The sequence below is a fragment of the Carcharodon carcharias genome, chromosome 2 (genome assembly GCF_017639515.1).
Source record: "Carcharodon carcharias isolate sCarCar2 chromosome 2, sCarCar2.pri, whole genome shotgun sequence".
NCBI lineage: Eukaryota > Metazoa > Chordata > Chondrichthyes > Lamniformes > Lamnidae > Carcharodon > Carcharodon carcharias.
In genome coordinates this window covers 118,930,397-118,948,702 of record NC_054468.1, presented here as the reverse complement: position 1 = coordinate 118,948,702, position 18,306 = coordinate 118,930,397, and the positions used below count along the sequence as shown (strand labels likewise).

General features: G+C 40.7%; 1 protein-coding gene across 8 annotated transcripts in view; it reads right to left on the bottom strand.

The window, feature by feature from the left end:
* The window catches only part of LOC121291264 (F-box only protein 48), a 30,052-nt gene that overhangs the window by 11,314 nt on the left and 432 nt on the right, over window positions 1-18,306 (bottom strand). For 3 of the 8 annotated variants that reach the window (XM_041212377.1, XM_041212383.1, XM_041212371.1), the window contains exons 2-4: window positions 16,860-17,424; window positions 12,553-12,599; window positions 6,593-6,692 (exon numbers count right to left, since the gene is read on the bottom strand). In XM_041212377.1, coding sequence (XP_041068311.1) covers window positions 6,593-6,692; window positions 12,553-12,599; window positions 16,860-17,162 — 450 coding nt within the window. In that variant the 5' untranslated portion in view covers window positions 17,163-17,424. Of the gene's footprint in view, window positions 1-3,793; window positions 4,013-4,680; window positions 6,247-6,301; window positions 6,693-12,552; window positions 12,600-16,859; window positions 17,425-18,306 lie in introns of those variants that run through there. The other 5 variants (XM_041212356.1, XM_041212338.1, XM_041212364.1 and 2 more) reach the window with 5 other exon arrangements.

Here is an 18,306-nt window from a genome sequence, read left to right as displayed (position 1 = left end):
GGAACCAAAGTGAAAGGGACCTCATTTTGAATTTGTAAGGTGAAAATGCTTTGACTTCTGCTTAAAGTCAATGGGCAGAATTTTACAGCTCCACTTCAGTGGGGACGGGGCCGTAAAATGCAGCGAGACATTCTAAACCCCATTGGCTTCAGCAGGAACATAAAATCCCACTGCCATAAAATTTCGCCCTATGAGTTACTGTTGCCTTAATGGAGATTAGTTTGGGAATTTGTTAAAAGTTATGATAGTAGTAATTTGTAGCCATGTGTATATATTTAACTTGTGTAAATTAATAACTGAATCATGTATTTTGATATAAAACCTCTCGAGAACTGGTGGTCTGATTCCTGAATTTAGAGCTGCATCTCAAACTTACCACTTAAAAATATGGGTTACGACTGTTATTTAAAGTTTCGCTCTGGGATTTTTAAATAACTCAGCCTTACCAACTGCTTTACCAACACAACACGATTCATTCTTGCACTACCTTCTTCATTTGAATGTTGGAGGGAAAGTGATGGTGGAATTGTCTCCTCATTAATATAAAAGAGAAATCCTTTCTAATAATACTCACAGATGTTCTTTTCTTAAACAATGCAACGTTACATATTTTTCCCCCCGAAAGATTTTGGTTGAGGCCACAGCAAATGTTTGTGGTGATAAAAGTAAAATACTGTGGATGCTGGAACTCTGAAATAAAAACTGAAAATGCTGGAAAAACTCAGCAGGTCTGACAGCATCTGTGGAGAGAGAAACAGAGGGCAGAATTTTGCCCTTGGTGGGAGTGCGGGCCCCACCGGCTCGGCGGCAGGTGGACAGCCGATCCCCGCTGCTGAACCGGGGCCCACTGCCATTTTGAGTGTGCGGGCCAATTAAGGCCTGCCCAGTGGCCTGTCTGACAAGAAGTGCTATGCACTTCCTGTGCAGAGGGGAGGAGGGAATCCCCAGCTGTCAAAATGTGCTCTTTCATGCATGCGCACGAAAGAGCGCACTGCTCTCTGAGACTAAGCGTGTCTCAGGGAGATTAGTGACAGTCTAAAAAACTTAAAAAATAGAAAAATAAAAATATTATTAACATGTCCCCCTTATGTGACAATGTCACGCAAGATTGGACATGTTAATAAATATAACATTACATTTATTAAAGTTTTTAAAAAGGAACATGAAACCTCATTCCGCCGGTGGATGAGGTTTCATGCATTGTCAGAAGCCCACTGGGGCTCCTGGCCTGCCCGCCAGCCTTAAGGTTGGACAGGTAGGTCCTTTAATCACTTTAAGTACCATGTCAATGGCCTCAATGGCTGATTTCGCTGTCCATCTGCCTTCTTGAAAATTTAAAGGAACCGGGATGACGTCGGGTGTTCCTCCTGACATCATCCCGCATCATTTTCCCGTCGGCAAGCAGGCCCCACCCCCAAATCGCCAATGGGAAAATTCTGGCCAGAGTTAACATTTCGAGTCCATATGACTCTTCTTCAGAGTCACATTTTATGTTAAATGTTTGTGGTGATTGGTTTTGATTAAACTTTTTGGTTTCAAATCAAAAGAATAACTTCCTTCAATGCAGGGAATGTGAAAGCCCTCAATGATGCTGTTACTAACTTGGATTCGTTTTATTCTCCTGTAAATTCAGCAGTGTGTAAAAAAGAGTTACCCAGCTCTACTAGAATGATGCCAAAGCTGAGTAGTTAAACCTATCACAAATGAATGAACAAGCCGCGTCTCTTTTCTCTAAAAATCTAAATTTTACAATAAAATTGGAGATATATGGTAGGTGCAATGTTCAAATCAAACAAAGAATTTCAAAGTATTCTAAATTTGATCATTTTGTGGTTCCTTTGTGAGAATTCAAATTGTGGACAAGTCCAACCATTTCAAATGTGTTTGCCAATTGTTACATACAAACATATGAATAAGCAAGAGTCGGCCATTTGACCTCTCGAGCCCGCTCCACCATTTAATAAGATCATGGCTGATCTGATAGTAACTTCAAATCAGTACCCTGCCTACCTATCACCTCCTTGCTTACCAAGAATCTATCCACCTCTGCCTTAAAAATATTCAAAAACTCTGCTTCTACCACCTTTTCAGGAAGAGAGTTCCAAAGACTCACGACTCTCTCAGTGAAAATTTTTTGCCTCATCTCTATGTTAAATGGGCGGCCCCTTATTTTTAAACAGTGACCCTTAGTTCTAGATTCTCCCACAAGAGGAAATATCCCCTCCTCATCCACCCTGTCAAGACCCCTCAGGATCTTATATGTTTCAATCATGACAACTTTATTCTTCTAAATTCCAGTAGATATAAGCCTAGCCTGTCAAACCTTTCCTCATAAGGTAACCCGCCCATTCCAGGTTCCAGGTATTAGCCTAGTAAACCTTCTATGAACTAAATCTAACACATTTACATTCTTCCTTAAATAAGGTGACCAATACTGTACACAGTACTCCAAATGTGGTCTCACTTGTGCTCTGTATAACTGAAGCATAACCTCTCTACTTTTGTATTCAATTACCCCCGCAATAAATGATAACATTCTATTAGCTTTCCTCATTGCTTGCTGTATCTGCATACTAACCTTTTGTGATTCATGCACTAAGGCACCCAGATCTTTCTGCATCTCAGAGCTCTCCAATCTCTCACCATTTAGATAATATGCTTCTCTTTTATTCTTCCTGCCCACATTATACTCCATTTGCAAATTGCTGATTCATATGTAGACATATAAAGGTCTCTACAGAGGATCATGGTTTTTATTATCCTGCCATGGGGCACTATTAAGGTTGTGAATCTTTGGAATTCTCTCCCCCAGAGGGTTATGGATGCTCTGTTGAATACATTTAAGGCTGAGTTGAACAGATCTCAGGGAATTAAGGGATTTGGGGAGCAGGCATGAAAATGGAGTTGAAGCCCAAGATCAGCCATTATCATATTGAATGATGGAGCAGGGTCAATGGGCCATGTGGTCTACCCCTCTCCTATTTCTTATGCTCTTATTAAGGGCAATCTAATAGAGAGCATCCAATTCATTGTGGAGTATTCAACCTGTTGTTCAGTGAAAGGGGGAAGGATGTAGCCTTATAATGAAGATGATTTAGACTGTCACGGGTGGAAATGTCTGGTGGCCATGCAATGAACTTGTACAATGCAACTCAAAGTGGAGTTTGATTATTACTTTGTTCTACCAGCTTGTGTTCATGAATAGCTGAAAGCCAAATTTCACAAAATCTCACAGAAAATTGGATTTTCATAAATCTTCAGCTTTTTGAACAAAATATACATTGTAGTTAATGAGATGAGCTACTGATTACTTCAAAAGCAGGCCCATTTGTAATTTACAATAAAGATTACATTTGAGAAACAAAATGAATTTCAAGCACGAATCTCAAGTATACTAATTTAATCATTTTGAAGTAGAATAAATTTACTATTGATCAGAGGTGCTATATTGGCTGTATTGGGTTGTCTGGGTGCAATGAATACAGAAGAATTGAGGTGGGAAGAATGCAACCGCATAAGTGAGCCCATCTGATTTTACAACCAGTAACTTAATTTCAACCACAATGCCTTGAGGATTCAACACACAGCGGCAGGAAAATCTATCCCTATGTTATACATGAGTCAAAAACAAGAATATTAATTCAGACTTGTAAGTTACAAATTATTAATAGTCACTTATTTCACAAATAACTGCAGAAATTGAGCTTATGATGAAAGCCAGAGAAAAATAGAGTGACATGCACACTTGGTTTATGCTGTGTAACAAGTGTACCCTTTATTGTTACTTCCTGACCTGATAAAGTCTAGCGTCCAATCCCACTTGGTGTTGCAGCCCCTGCTGATGTATCACACCAATCAATGTAGCTTGGCTGGTGATGAGAAAGGCCCTCCCCGTCAGATCCTTCCAACATGCCAGGGGTCTCACCTCTTCTCCATGTTGCCCTCGAGGTAGCTGTGGTGGGGACAAGACCGTTGTTCACCTCCTTGTGGATTGTGCCTTTGCAAAGAAGGTCTGGAGAGAGATGCAGTGGTTTCTGTCGAGGTTCGTCCCGAGCAGTTCTGTGACACAGGACTCTGTGCTCTACGGGCTGTTCCCAGGGACACACAATGAGACAATCAACTGCAGCTGGAGGATCATCAGCTCGGTGAAAGACCTTTGGTCTGCCCGAAACTTGTTGGTCTTCCAGCGCAAAGAGTTGTCCCCGACCGAGTGTTGCAGCCTGGCACATTCCAAAGTCCAGGACTATGTGCTGAGGGACACACTAAAGCTTGGGGCAGCCGCCGCAAAGGTGCAATGGGGCAAGGTCGCTTTCTAAGACCTTTCTGCCATTGTGCACCGAGGGGCTGGGAACCGTTGTACAGCTCAAAATGAATGTATGCATTGAATACTAATTGTATTATAATTGTATTGAAGCACCTCAGAGTGCAACATGAAGTACGTTGATAACTCCAATACCATTGTCTGATTGTCTGCATTGACCAGATTGAAATGATTGTAATAGTCATTGATTATATTGATGCACCTCGTGATCCATGTGTAAAGGTTGATTCTGGTTGTATTTTTTGTGATGGTGATTTTGAAATGTTTTGTAATGTTCTTCCAGATATTTTATGAATAAAGTATTTTTTTTTTTAAATCACACCAATCAAGTAAAATAAACCCTGTGTTGTGCCACATTTGTTCTCATAACTTGTTGCATATTTGTTGCATTTTGTAAGATGTTCATTGACAACATGCATGCTGCAAATTAAAAATAAGTGTAGCATTTCCTTTCACTGTTTTATGTGGCTGCCAAAACTGATCATTTCAATGATATTCGTAAGTGGTGTAATTTAACTATCTTGTGTTTTACAAGGTCGGTCATCCAATGAGATGACTTGACTGCCTTTACTCAGGTTTGATTGAATCCTTAGAAAAAAACAAGGATTTTTAAGTATAATCAACCCAGAGCTATCTGCTTTGCAATTCCTAGGATGCTGGTGTGTTGAGTTATGGGAGGGGGAGGGGTTGTACACCACAGAATATCATTGTTAAGGAGAATTATTGCCTTATGATCGAAGACAAATGAGAAAGATTTGCAACCTATTTCAAATTTGAATAACTTTTCATATTGAGTGCTAATGCATTAACAATGCACTTCAAACCTTTGCTTCCAGCTAACATCTGGGAATTCCTACAAATTCTAACCCCACTCTTGTCAGGGAGGCATAAATTTCTTGTAGAAAATGTTATTGGTACAGTTTAAGCATGGAAAATGCTGTTGTGATGAAAGGCATAATCATTTAGGATAACAGAAACAGGAGGAGGCAATTTAGCCTCTTGAGCCTGTTCTGCCATTCTATCAGATCAGGGATCACCTGCAACCTACATCCTCATTCTTGCTTTTGCCTCATATCCCTTCATACCATTGGTGAACAAATATCTATCAATCTCAGATTAAAATTAACAACTGATCTAGCATCAATTGCCATTTGTAGAAGCATTCAAAACTTCTTCCAAAATTTGTGTATAGACCTATTTCCTAATTTAACTCCTGAAAGATCTGGGCCAGATCTGCCTCCTACATGATGGGATACTACGGTCCTGCCAAACTGAATGGAGATTTAAGTGGCTCACCGCATCTGCCAGGGAGACACGTCTCGGCAGAGCCGTAAAATCCTGGCCCTGGCTCTCGCTTTTACAGCATGTACCCAAGTCCTAGACTTCTCAACTAGTGCAAACAGTTTGCTTCTACCCTTAAGTTCCCCTTAATATCTTGAAAACTTCAATAAAATAAGCCTCAACCTCCTCAATTCCAGAGAATACGACCCTAGTTTGTGTATTCTTTCCTTAGTAAGTTACAAATTTGGTAATTTACAATATCTTTCAAAGTTACAAGAGTGAGATCCTTAGTCGCGAAATGAAAATGGCAGAAATATCAAAAAGTATCAAGAAGGGTATAAGTAGTTCACCTTCTATTCCCTACAATTGGTAGCTGTTGCTGACTCATACCTTTTGATGCAAACTTTGTTGAACTTTTTATTTCCATTGTTAGGTGTTGATTTTGACTTTCTATACATTATTGGTTGCAGTTTTCTGAATGCAAAATTTTCATCTTACCAAATGCATCACTCTGGCCGGGATTTTCCGGCCCCATTGCGGGCAGGACCCCTGCGGGCGGGGCGAGGCAGCGCCCTGACCAGAAGTCCATTGACTTGCATCAGGACCGGACAATCCTGGTGGCAGGCGGATGCAGAAAATCCCGCCTATTGATACAGGAATGTATATAATTTATTTAGTGACACTAGACTTTCAACCTCCAATGTAGTATTATTTTCCAGTTACTGCCTGTTTTTTTTAGTGTGGTACTTAGTCTTTTGCATCTGGTGCCCATTCTTGTGCTTACTTCTTGCGGATGCAAAAGATCCCTCGGCACTATTTGAAGAACAAGGAGTACTTCCAGTCTACTAGCAAATATTCTTCTCTCAGCCAACACCATACGAAACAGATTTCCGTCATTTGCTTTGTGGTGTTTTGCTGTGCACGAAATTGGCTGCTAAATTTGCCTGTGTAACAACAAACTTTGGCTGTAAGGCACTTTGGGATACTCACTGTATGTAAAATGAAAGGCCTCCTTTTCTTTCTGTCCTGAAGCTTCCTTGAGTTTCTTCCTGGGAAGTGTGTCTTGCAGTCAGCATCGTGGTGAAGTAGCCTGGGAAGAGTGACCTGTAGTCAGTTTTTGTTGAAAATAACAAGTAAAGCTTGCACCACAGAGTGCAACATGATGTATGTCGATAACTCCAACACCATTGCACTGTCTGACTGCCTGTAATGACCATACTGAAATGATTGTAATATTCATTGATGGTATTGAAGCACCTTGTGATCCTTGTGTAAAAGTTGAATCTGGTTGCATTTTTGTGATGGCCATTTAGAAATGTTTTGTAATGTTCTTTCAGATGTTTTAATGAATAAAGTATATTGTTACAAAAAAAAACAAGAGTGACATCACATGACAGTGCGGAGAGATCAGAACCAGCGCGAGTGCGGGGAAGCTTCAAAAAGTGACGTCAGCACAAAGGTGAGAGCTGATTGGTGAGCAGTGGGTAAGTGTTTTTCTCCAGTTTAAAATAGATTAAACTAAGGAAGGGTAAGGTTCAGGATTTAGGGTCTTCCGGCAAGAAAGGGAAGGAGTTAAAAGAGGAGAGGGTATTGCAGTATTGGTCAAGGAATGAATTACAGCAGGAAGGAGGGATGACAACTTAGAAGTCTCTTCAAATGAAGTAGAACTTAAAAACAAAAAAGGAGCAATCACATTGCTTGGAGTGTACTATAGGCCTCCATACAGTCAAAGCAGATATATAGGCAAATTTCATAGTAGTGCAAAAAGAATAGGGTAGTGATAGTGGGGGATTTCAACTTCCCCAACATTAGCTGGGTTAGTCATAGTGTGAAAGGTTTAGAGGGAGTGGAATTCTTAAAATGCATCCAGGAAAGCTTCTTAAGCCAGTACATAGAAGGTCCTACAAGAGAGGGGGTGGTCCTGGACTTAATTTTAGGGAATGAAGCCGGTCAAGTGGTAGAGGTATCAGTGGGGGAGCATTTTGCAGATAGTGATCATAATCCATTGGATTCAAGGTTGTTATGGAAAGGGATAAGGATGGGCCAGAAATCGGAGTTATAAATTGGGGGAAGGCCGATTTAATAAGATCACTTATGATTCAACCAGAGTGGACTGGGAGCAGCTACTTTTAGGTAAATCTGTGTCAGAGCAGTGGGACTCATTCAAGAAGGAAACAGGGAGAGCACAGGGCCAATATATTCCAGTAAAGATAAAGGATGGGACCAACAAATCCAGGGAATCCTGGATGTTGAGGGATATACAGGATTGGATAAAGAGAAAAAGGGAGGCTTATGGCAGATACCGAGGGCTCAAAACAGCAGAAGCCCTAGAGGAGTATAGAATGTGTAGGGGGGGATCTTAAAAAAGAAATTAGGAGAGCAAAAAGCTTTGCAGGTAAAATAAAGGAAAATCCAAAGTTATTTTACAAGTACATTAAGAGTAAGAGGATAACTAGAGAAAGAGTAGGGTCCATTAAGGACCATAGTGGTAATTTGTGTGTGGAGCCGGAAGATGTAGGTAGGGTTCTAAATGAATACTTTGTATCAGTGATCACAAGTGAGAAGAAAGACGTGGGTATGGAAATTTGGCAGAAGGACTGTGATATAATTAAAGAAATTTGCATAGAAAGGGAGGAGGTTCTAAGTGGTCTGGCAGGCTTAAAAATAGATAAATCTCCAGATGAAATGTATCCCAGGCTGTTGAGTGAAGCAGGGGAGGAGATTGCAGGGGCACTGGCAATAATTTTCAATACCTCTCTGGCCACAGGACTGGAGGACATCCAATGTGTTACTGTTATCCAAGAAGGGAGAAAGGGATAAACCTGGGAACTATAGTCTAACCTCAGTGGTGGGAAAACTATTGGAAGCAATTCTGAGGGACAGAATTAATCTACACTTGGAGAGGCCAGGATTAATCAAGGACAGTCAGCATGGTTTTTGTTAAAGGGAGGTCATGTCTGACCGATTTGATTGAATTTTTCAAAGAGGTGATCATGTGTGTAGATGAGGGCAATGCATTTGACTGTTTACTTGGACTTCAGCAAGGCTATTGATAAGGTGCATGGGAGACTGATAACAAAGGTAAGAGCCCATGGGTTCCAAGGCATTTTGGCAATTGGATCCAGAATTAGCTGAGTGGCAGGAAGCAGAGGATGATGGTCAAGGAGTATTTTTGTGACTGGATGCCTGTGTCCAGTGGGGTTCCACAGGGATCAGTGTTGGGTCCCTTGCTGTTTATGGTATATATGTAAACGATTTAATGTGGAAGGGTTGACCAGTAAGTTCGTGGATGACATGAAAATTGGTGGGGTGGTAAATAGTGAGGAGGATAGCCTTCAATTACAGGAGGTTATAGATGGGCTGGTTAGTTGGGCTGATCAGTGGCAAATGGAATTTAATCTGGATCAGTGTGAGGTGATGCACTGGGGCAGGCACGGGAATACACGATGAATGGTAGGACCCTGGGAAGTACTGAGGATCAGAGGGACCTTGGTGTGCATGTCCATGAGTCCCTTAAGGTAGCGGGACAGGTAGGTAAGATGGTTAAGAAGGCATATGGGATACTTGCCTTTATTAGCCAAGGCATAGAATATAAGAGCAGGGAGGTTATGCTGGAACTGCATAAAACACTGGTTAGGCCACAGCTAGAGTACTGTGTGCAGTTCTGGAATCCACATCATAGGAAGGATGTGTTTGCACTAGAAAGAGTGCAGAGGAGATTTACCAGGATATTGCCTGGGCTGGAGAGTTTTAGTTATGAGGAGAGATTGGATAGCCTGGGTTTTTTTTCCATGGAGCAGTGGAGATTGAGGAGGGACATGATTGAGGTGTATAAAATTATGAGGGGCATAGATAGGGTAGACAGGAAGGAGCTTTTCCCCTTGGTGGAGGGATCAATAACCAGGGGGCATAGATATAAGGTAAGGAGCAGGAGGTTTAGAGGGGATGTGAGGAAGGAATTTTTCACCCAGAGGGTGGTGGGAATCTGGAACTCACTGCCTGAAAGGGTGGTAGAGGCAGAAGCCCTCATAACATTTAAGAAGTATTTGGATGTGCACTTGTGATGCCATGGCATACAAGGCTATGAGCCTAGTGCTGGAAAATGGGATTAGAATAGTTAGGCACTTGTTTGACTGGCACAGACTCGATGGGCCAAAGGGCCTTTTTCTGTGCTGTAGAACTCTATGACTATGAGAACATTTTAAAGCTTGTTTGTGCTGGTAAGGAGCAGATAGATTACCTGCAGAATACAAAGGTGTAATTTATGCCCGCATTTAAGTTACTGTGCAAACCTTAATCATGGGCCCCAGTCATGGTGACCTCTTTGTTTTTCCTTTGCTTATTGCATGCATCCACATAATGGAAAACAGATGATGCAACCATGACAGATTAAAATGCAATTTAAGCTATCTGTTTTTAAGATAGCTGCTATTTTCAAAAAATAGCAAATGTGGTTCTCTGATAATAATGCAAATGTATAGATCTGCATCTCATTAAAAATCTTGCAAATCTGAAACTTCCTGCATGTGGTACTTTATCCCCTGCGGTCATATACTTTTGTACACTATACACTTGCACAATGGAAGTATGCACAAATTACTGTATACTTGTGTAAAAGTTGAGTTTCTGAAACTAAATTTTTAGTCAAAATGTAGGGGGTCCACTTTTACATGAATAATATTTGTGAGAGTTTGAAATCCACCCCCTCGTCATCTCACTATCACTGAACTGTCAGGTCAGAGACAGTTCCCGCCAACCCCGTCCCCAAAAATAGCCAAAAAGTATTTTTATTGCATTTTGACATGTGCAAACATGGAGAGCTGAACATGACTTCAATCTTGAACTATTCTAAGATTCTCTTAATAAGTAGGTTTGCTCCAGAGGGAGTTTGACTTCAGCAGTGAACAGGTGGTAAGTACGAAGAATTTGGATTTTTTGGCTAAAAGTCGGGGTTGACGTAAACACAAAATATATGAAAAAGGAATGATGTTTTGGCCAAAAGTCAGGGGTCGCTATATGGTATATGCAATTGAGGGTAGTCCTCTTCTTATAGGCAGAACTCTTGTCAATCTGAGGATAGTCTTTGGCAGATAAATCCTCAAAAGTTGTATATAAGTGAAATTTGAAGGGTTTCTCCAAATTTACAGCCTTGCACATGCTGTCTAAAGGAGTCTCCCTCCAGGTTCAACCAAAATGCAGGTACAGGACTAATGAAGTAATCTTTCATCACACTGAATGTGTCCCAATAGCAAGCTGGTAAACAAAGTGAAATATATTCAAAAGCAAATTTTCCAGTTCTGTTTAGGAGTTTAATGTTTGATCTGAAGTGCCTGCTTTACACCAAGGCAGTGATGGGACATCACAATTCACCTCAGTATCCTGAGTATGGAATGGTAGAAAAGTGGTTATTATGCTGTTGGACTGGGAATCCAGAGGTCAGGACAAATAATCCAGAAAAAGGACCTCAAATTCCACCGTGGGGGAGATGGTGGTGGTGTAGTGGTATTGTCACTGAACTAGTAATCCAGAGACACAGGGTAATGTGCTGGGGAACGTGGGCTCAAATCCTACCATAGCAGGTGGTGAAATTTGAATTTAAAAAAAAATCTGGAATTAAAAAGCTTGTATCAGTGAGGGTGACCACAAAACAACTGGATTGTTGTCAAAACCCATCTGGTTCATTAATGTTCTTTAGGGAAGGAGATCTGACATCCTCACCCAGTCTGGGCAGTCTATGACTCCATACTCACATACTCACTAACTACCCACTGAAGTAGCCGAGCAATCCACTCAGTCGTTAAGGTCACTAGCTTTTTTCAGGGCATCCCAATGAACAAAAATATTTTTTTCTGCAGGAGTGAAGCAATTACTAGTGCTCACTAACATTAGTAAGATTCTATTTATCCAATAGGTATCAAATTTCTAGCAGGATCTTGAGTGTGAGGGTCAGAACTCATTCTAAAAATAAGAAGAAATGATTACAAATTATTGTGATTATTATCCAGGTTCCTGCCTTTAATTCCAACAGAGGACACAAGGATCTACTGTGATACCTCCACTGCGATTTCAGCTGAGGCTCGCTAATTTAGCCCAGGCCAGCAATGGACCTGGGACCTTCCTAGTCTGCATTCCTCAGTTTCAGAATTGACCAACCAAGTCATCAGGGAAGCCATAATCACAGTATTTAAGTAAAAACAAACCCTCAAAGTTAACAGAAACCAGAAGCAAATGGGTGTTGACATATTATTTAATAATACTAAGATTTGAAAAAGCTGGTGATCATATTCAGTCTGTGTGGCACAACTTTAGGTTAATTGGATAATGTTTTCTAATTTTGCTGACCATTAGGTATATGTGTTATGCATATGAATTATGACTTTTTATGTTCAAGACCATAAACTATTGACACATTCTTCATGTTGTACACTGAACTGCGGAACTGCCAACATTGGCTGCAGGCTGATGAGACAAGGCAGCTAAGTCCACGGTTTACTTCTGACTGTACAGTACAAATAGAAAGCAACCAAAACGACAGCATTATCAACACATCTCCTGATCGATGCTTTTCCAAAGAAATATCAAAAGTGCTTAAAACATTGAAACACATTTTTTGAAAAAGGAGTTATACTTTAAAACCTTTCAGTAATATTGCAATAAATCTTTATGGATTCTATAATTAACCATCCAATGAAAGATTACAATGCAATAAAAACTCATATACTATTTTAGACATAAACTATTTGACAAAATAAAACAAATACTTTCATTATAGTGCTTTTAGCTTTCTTTTTAAGTGCATGATGCTGAAAATAAAATGCTCCAACTTAACACAACACTATCTTTCCAGCTCGGCATCCAGTATCTCTCCCCAAGCATCTGCATCCATTTCACACATACTATTGTGCAGAAGCTCGGTTGCAGAATGAATGTAACTGTATTGACCATCTAACCATGCTCGTTTTATGTTGCTTTTCTTGTAGTTCCTCACCAGGGTAACCTAAAGTTAAACAAAATGTAATCTCTTTAGACAATCATAATGATCCTTTTATCGTCAACTGAATGAATGCAGAACTGTGCACGCATGCTTTTTTGACAATTAAGATAGTTCTAACTACCATTAACCTATTTGCATTGTAGTGCAGTTAAGTTTTATGAAATTGCTATGCAATAAATATGGATTTATGATTTCATTTCTTAATAGTTCAGGAAAGAGGTTGAGCAGATTTCTTAAGTTGTGAATCCAATGTTACTCTAGCATTTCATGATTTCATACTATTAATGTTATTATTTATTATTAATCTGTGTACTATGTTGATTGCTCTGTTGGCCGTGGCCTTACCGACAGCCTCCGGAACTTGCTGATCTACATTGGGTCCTGGTTAAACAACATCTCAATTTTAAAATTCTCATCCTTGTTTTCAAATCCCTCCATGGTCTCACCCCTTCCTATCTCTGTGATCTCCTCCAGGTCCCCACCCCTCGGAGATCTCTGTGTTCCTCTAAATCTGGCCACTTGAGCATTCCTGATTTTCATCACTTCACCATTAGTGGCTGTGGCTTCAACTGCCTCGGCCCTAAATTGTGGAATTCCCTCCCTAAACCACTTTGCCTCTCTACCTCTCTTTCCTCTTTTAAGATGCTTCATTAAACCCATCTCTCTTAACATGCTTTTGGTCACCTGCCCAATATCTCCTTATGTGTCTTGGCGAGAAATGTTGCTTTATAACACTCCTGTTAAGCACCTTGGGAAGTTTTATTACACTAATGATACTATATAAACACTCTGAGTGAAGAAATTCCTCCTCATTTCAGTCCTAAATGGCTTACCTCTTATTCTGAGACTGTGTCCCCCGGTTCTAGACCCACCACCAAACCCCCACCCTCACTGCCCAACCAGGGAAAGATCCTTTCTGCACTTGTTCTTTCAAGCCCTCTAAGAAATTTGTATGTTTCAATGAGACACCTCTCATTCTTCTAAACTGTAGAGAATACAGGCCTAGTCTCCTCAATCTCACCTCATAGGACAATCCTGCCCTCCCAGGGATCTGTCTGCTGAACCTATGTTCCCCTCCCTCTATGGGAAGTATATCCTTCCTAAGGTAAGGAGACCAAAACTGTACACAATACTCCAGGTGTGGTTTCACCAAGACTCTAAACAACTGCAGCAAGACTTCCTTATTCCTATACTCAAATCCTCTTGCAATAAAAGCCAATGTACAATTTGCCTTCCTAATTGCTTGCTGCACCTGCATTTTAGTTTTCATTGAGTTATGAACAAGGACACCAATACTTTGGACATCAACACTTCCCAATCTCTCAACATTTAAGAAATATTCTGAATTTCTGTTTTTGCTACCAAAGTGATAATTTCACATTTTTCCACATTATATTCCATCTGTCATGTTCGTGCCCACTCCCTTAGTCTGTCTAAGTCCCCTTGAAGCCTCTTTACATTCTCGTCACAACTCACATTCCCACCTAATTCTGTGTCATCAGCAAACTTGGAAATATTACATTTGGTCCCCATATCCAAATCACTGATATAGATTGTGAATAGCTGGAGCCCCAGCACGAATCCTTGCAGTGCCCCACTAGTCATAGCCTACCAACTTGAGAATGACCTATTATTCCTACTCTCCCTTTTCTGTCCATAACCAATTCCAATCCATGCTAATATATTACCCCAATCCCATGTGCTCTAATTTTGTTTACTAACCTCTTGTGTGGAACTTATTGAAAACCTTTTAACAATTCAAATACACCACATCTACTGGCTCTCCCTTATCTATTCTGCTAGTTACTTTCTCAAAAAACTCCAATAGGTTTGTCAAACATGATTTCCCTTTCATAAATCCATGTTGACTCTGCCCAATCCTACCATTATTTTCTAAGCGTCCAGTTATCAAATCCTTTATAATAGATTCTAGCATTTCCTTTACTTGCCCACATGTCCATCCTTGGCCTGCTGCAATGCTCCAGTGAAGCTCAACGCAAACTGGAGGAACAGCACCTCATCTTCTGACTAGGCACTTTACAGCCTTCCAGACTTAATATTGAGTTCAACAACTTTAGATCATGAACTCTCTTCTCCATCCCCACCCCCTTTCCGATCCCTTTTCCAATAATTTATAATTTTTTATATTTTTTTTATATATTTTTCTTTTCCCACCTATTTCCATTATTTTTAAATGTATTTCCATCCATTGTTTTATCTCTACCTTCCCCCCAGCCCACCCCCACTAGGGCTATCTTGCTCATCCTGCTTTCTACCCTTAATGTCATCATTAGCACATTCCTCAGCTAATATCACCACCGTCAACACGTCTTTGTCCTTTTGTCTATGACATCTTTGGCAATCTCTTCTTTGCCTCCACCTATCCCTGGCCCTCTACCCACTCTACCTGTCCCACCCCCCTTCAACCAGCTTATATTCCACCTCATTTCTATATTTCTTAGCTCTGATGAAGAGTCATTTGGACTCAAAAAGTTAACTGTATTCCTTTCCGCAGACGCTGTCAGACCTGCTGAGTTTTTCCAGGTATTTTTGTTTTTGTTTCGGATTTCCAGCATCCACAGTATTTTGCTTTTATCAAAGGGAATGGTGATGGGGCAACAAAAAAAAACAAAGAAACAAAAGATGTGCCTGGAGCAGGTGTGCTGCTGTCTGAAAGCAAACATAAGAAAAAAAAACATGCTAAGGAAACAAAAATGGAGGCACAGAGTCTATGGTCTGAAATTACTGAACTCAGTGATGAATCTGGAAGGATGCAAAGTTCCTAATCAAAAGATGAGGTGCTGTTCCTGAAGCTTACGTTGAATCTCACTGGCCAAGGACAGAGATGTCAGCATGAAAGCAAGGAGGAGAATTAAAGTACGAAACCACTGGAAGTTCGGAGTCATGCTTGTGTCCTGAATGGAGGTGTTCCGTAAAGCGATCACCCAATGTACATTTGGTCGCCCCAGTATCAAGCAGACCATGTTGTGAGCAGCAAATACATTATACTAATTTGAAAGAAGTGCATGTGAATCGCTGCTTCACCTGGAAGGAGTGCTTGGGGTCTTGGACGGTGATGAGAGATGAGGTAAAAGAGCAGCTGTTACATCTCGTGCATTTGCATGGAAAGGTGCCGGGAGAAGGGGACGGAGTGTTGGGGGTGTTTGAGGAGTGGGCCAGGGTGTCATGGAGGGAACATTCCCTTTGGAATGCTGAAAGTAGAGGAGATGATGTGTTTCGTGGTGTCAGAAAATGATCTGTTGAATATGGAGGCTGGTGGGGTAGAAGTTGAAGACAAGAGGAATCCTATCATAGTTCTTGGAGGGAGGGGGAAGAATCCTTCATTAAGTAAAAATGAAGGCGTGTCAGAAATGCTGGTGTGTAAGACTGCGTCATCAGAATAGATGCAATAGAGGCGGAGAAACTGGCAGAATAGAATGGAGTCCTTACAGGGTATGAGGAAGTGTAGGTGAGGATGCTGTGGGAGTCAGTGAGCTTATAATGAATATTAGTTGATCGCCTATCACCCAAAAAATGGAGCCAGACAAGTCAAGGAAGGGAAGAGAAGAGTTGGAGATAGACTATCTTAAACTGAGAGAAGGATGGAAATTGGAAGCAAATTTGATTAAGTTTTCCAATTTAGGTTGAGAGCAAGATATGGCACCAATACAATCATCAATATACAGGAAAAAGAGTTGAGGGAGGGGGCCCAATTAGGACTATAACAAGGAATCTTCCACATATCCCATAAAAAGATAGGCATAGCTAGAGCCCATACAGGTTCCCGAAAGACAAAGACCCCTCCCACTCCAGTCACTCTCTTTTTGCGACCCCTGTAAAATTGTACCATTTAGCCTTCATTGCCTCACCTCATTTTTCCTATCAAAAACTATCATCTCACATTTTTCCCCATCGAGTTTCATTGGCCATGTGTTGTCCCTTACACTAGGCCGTCTGTGTCCTCTTAACGTCTACCACTGTCTCCCTCATTTCACCTAATGTAGTGGCTGGCATTACATGTCTATCTTGTGCTTTGCTAATAATTGTTTACCTCATAAGTGCAAGCTCTCTGCTGGATGAAATGGTCATTACTCTTAAAGTGTTTCCATTTCTATAATGTTTGTATTTACTATATGATGGATAAATACAGGGAGAATGTTTCTCTTATTTTCAACAGAGGGGGCACTAACACACTCAGATACAAATGGAGGAAGCAGATTGAGTAATAAAAATGCTCAATTTTTCATAGCAAACTGCACTAACCTTCCACGAATGTCCACTTGCTCGATCACATTGCAGCTCCCTTTTACAGACTGCCAATATTGTCAAGCAGTGATTGTACCACAGGCTGTCACTGTTTTCAATCAGATCATTCCACACTTTGCATGTCATTGCGGCATTAGACAGGCTTCGAATATCCAGTTCACTAAAAATTTTCAGAGTTAGTTCTTGAGGCAAAATCTGGGCAAAGTCACAACGATTTTGTAATCTTTTCTGTTCAGTGAAGAACAGAGTTATATTTTTACCAATAGAAATCTGCTTATTTCTTTTGCAATACCTTTGCATAGTTTTTTTGTTCCAGAATTTGAGGTATTTTCAAACAAACAAAATCAAGTTTTACTTGTCTTGTCAGTTTATTTTCTGTAGCTTGCCATACAGACATAAGTCTCTGGCATCAGACTGCTTTTGTCTTCCTAGTTGTCATCCACCCTTACTTTGTGGGTATCATACATTGTGTAATTGTCTCAGCCTGTCATTTTCCTATGGTCTCTTTCCTTTTGGCAGTCTATCAGTTCTTCTGTCTCCTCTCTTCAGTCTGTGTTTCACTCTGAAAAATATTGTTACATATTTAATCAATTTTTTAGCTTTCTCAAAATTCAAGACACACAGCAAATTATTAACAAAGTGTTTGGGCATGTCAGATTTAACTCGGCCTATTGTGTTTAAATCCTGAATATGTCATTGTGCCCTGGTTTGTAAATTGCCAGGTTACACCATGTTATCCTGAATTTGTACCTGAGTCTATAAACTGAAATCTGTCTGTTGATTCCTACTTCCACAGCCTGCAAATCCCCATTCTAGGCTAGTTATCTATGCATCTTTCATGTTACTTCTGAATCTGTAAAGTTCATCCCTTATCTGTCTGGTTTAATGATTTCCCCCAGTTTAAGCCGTCTTTTTAGCACATTTATATTTCCCAGATTTATGCCTTATACCTGTCAAATTCATCTCAAATTAAGGATTTTTAAAATCCAGTTTATGCCAATATTTTCCTAGACTCAAAACATGGCCCATGACTCATTTATCTTGATCCATGGCTTGTGTTGCTTGTTCCATGTTATGTTCTCTGCTTTATGTCAGATTTCACTCAGTCAAGTTGTGTTCCATAGATGTCAACTGTCCTTATTTTACATGGACAGCATTTTCAGGCCAACTGCTGCTCATTTATGGAGGCACCACCTTCTCCCATTAACCCCATTCTCTCATCTCCATTAACCCCGCTCTCTCCCCATTAACCCCACTCTCTCCCCATTAAACCTGCTCTCTCTCCTCCATTAACCCCGCTCTCTCCCCCATTATACCCACGCTCTTCCCCCATGAACCCTGCTCTCACCCCATTAAACCCACTCTTCCCCCCCATGAACCCCGCTCTCCCCCTATTAAACCCATTTCCCCCCATGAACCCTGCTCTCACCCCATTAAACCCACT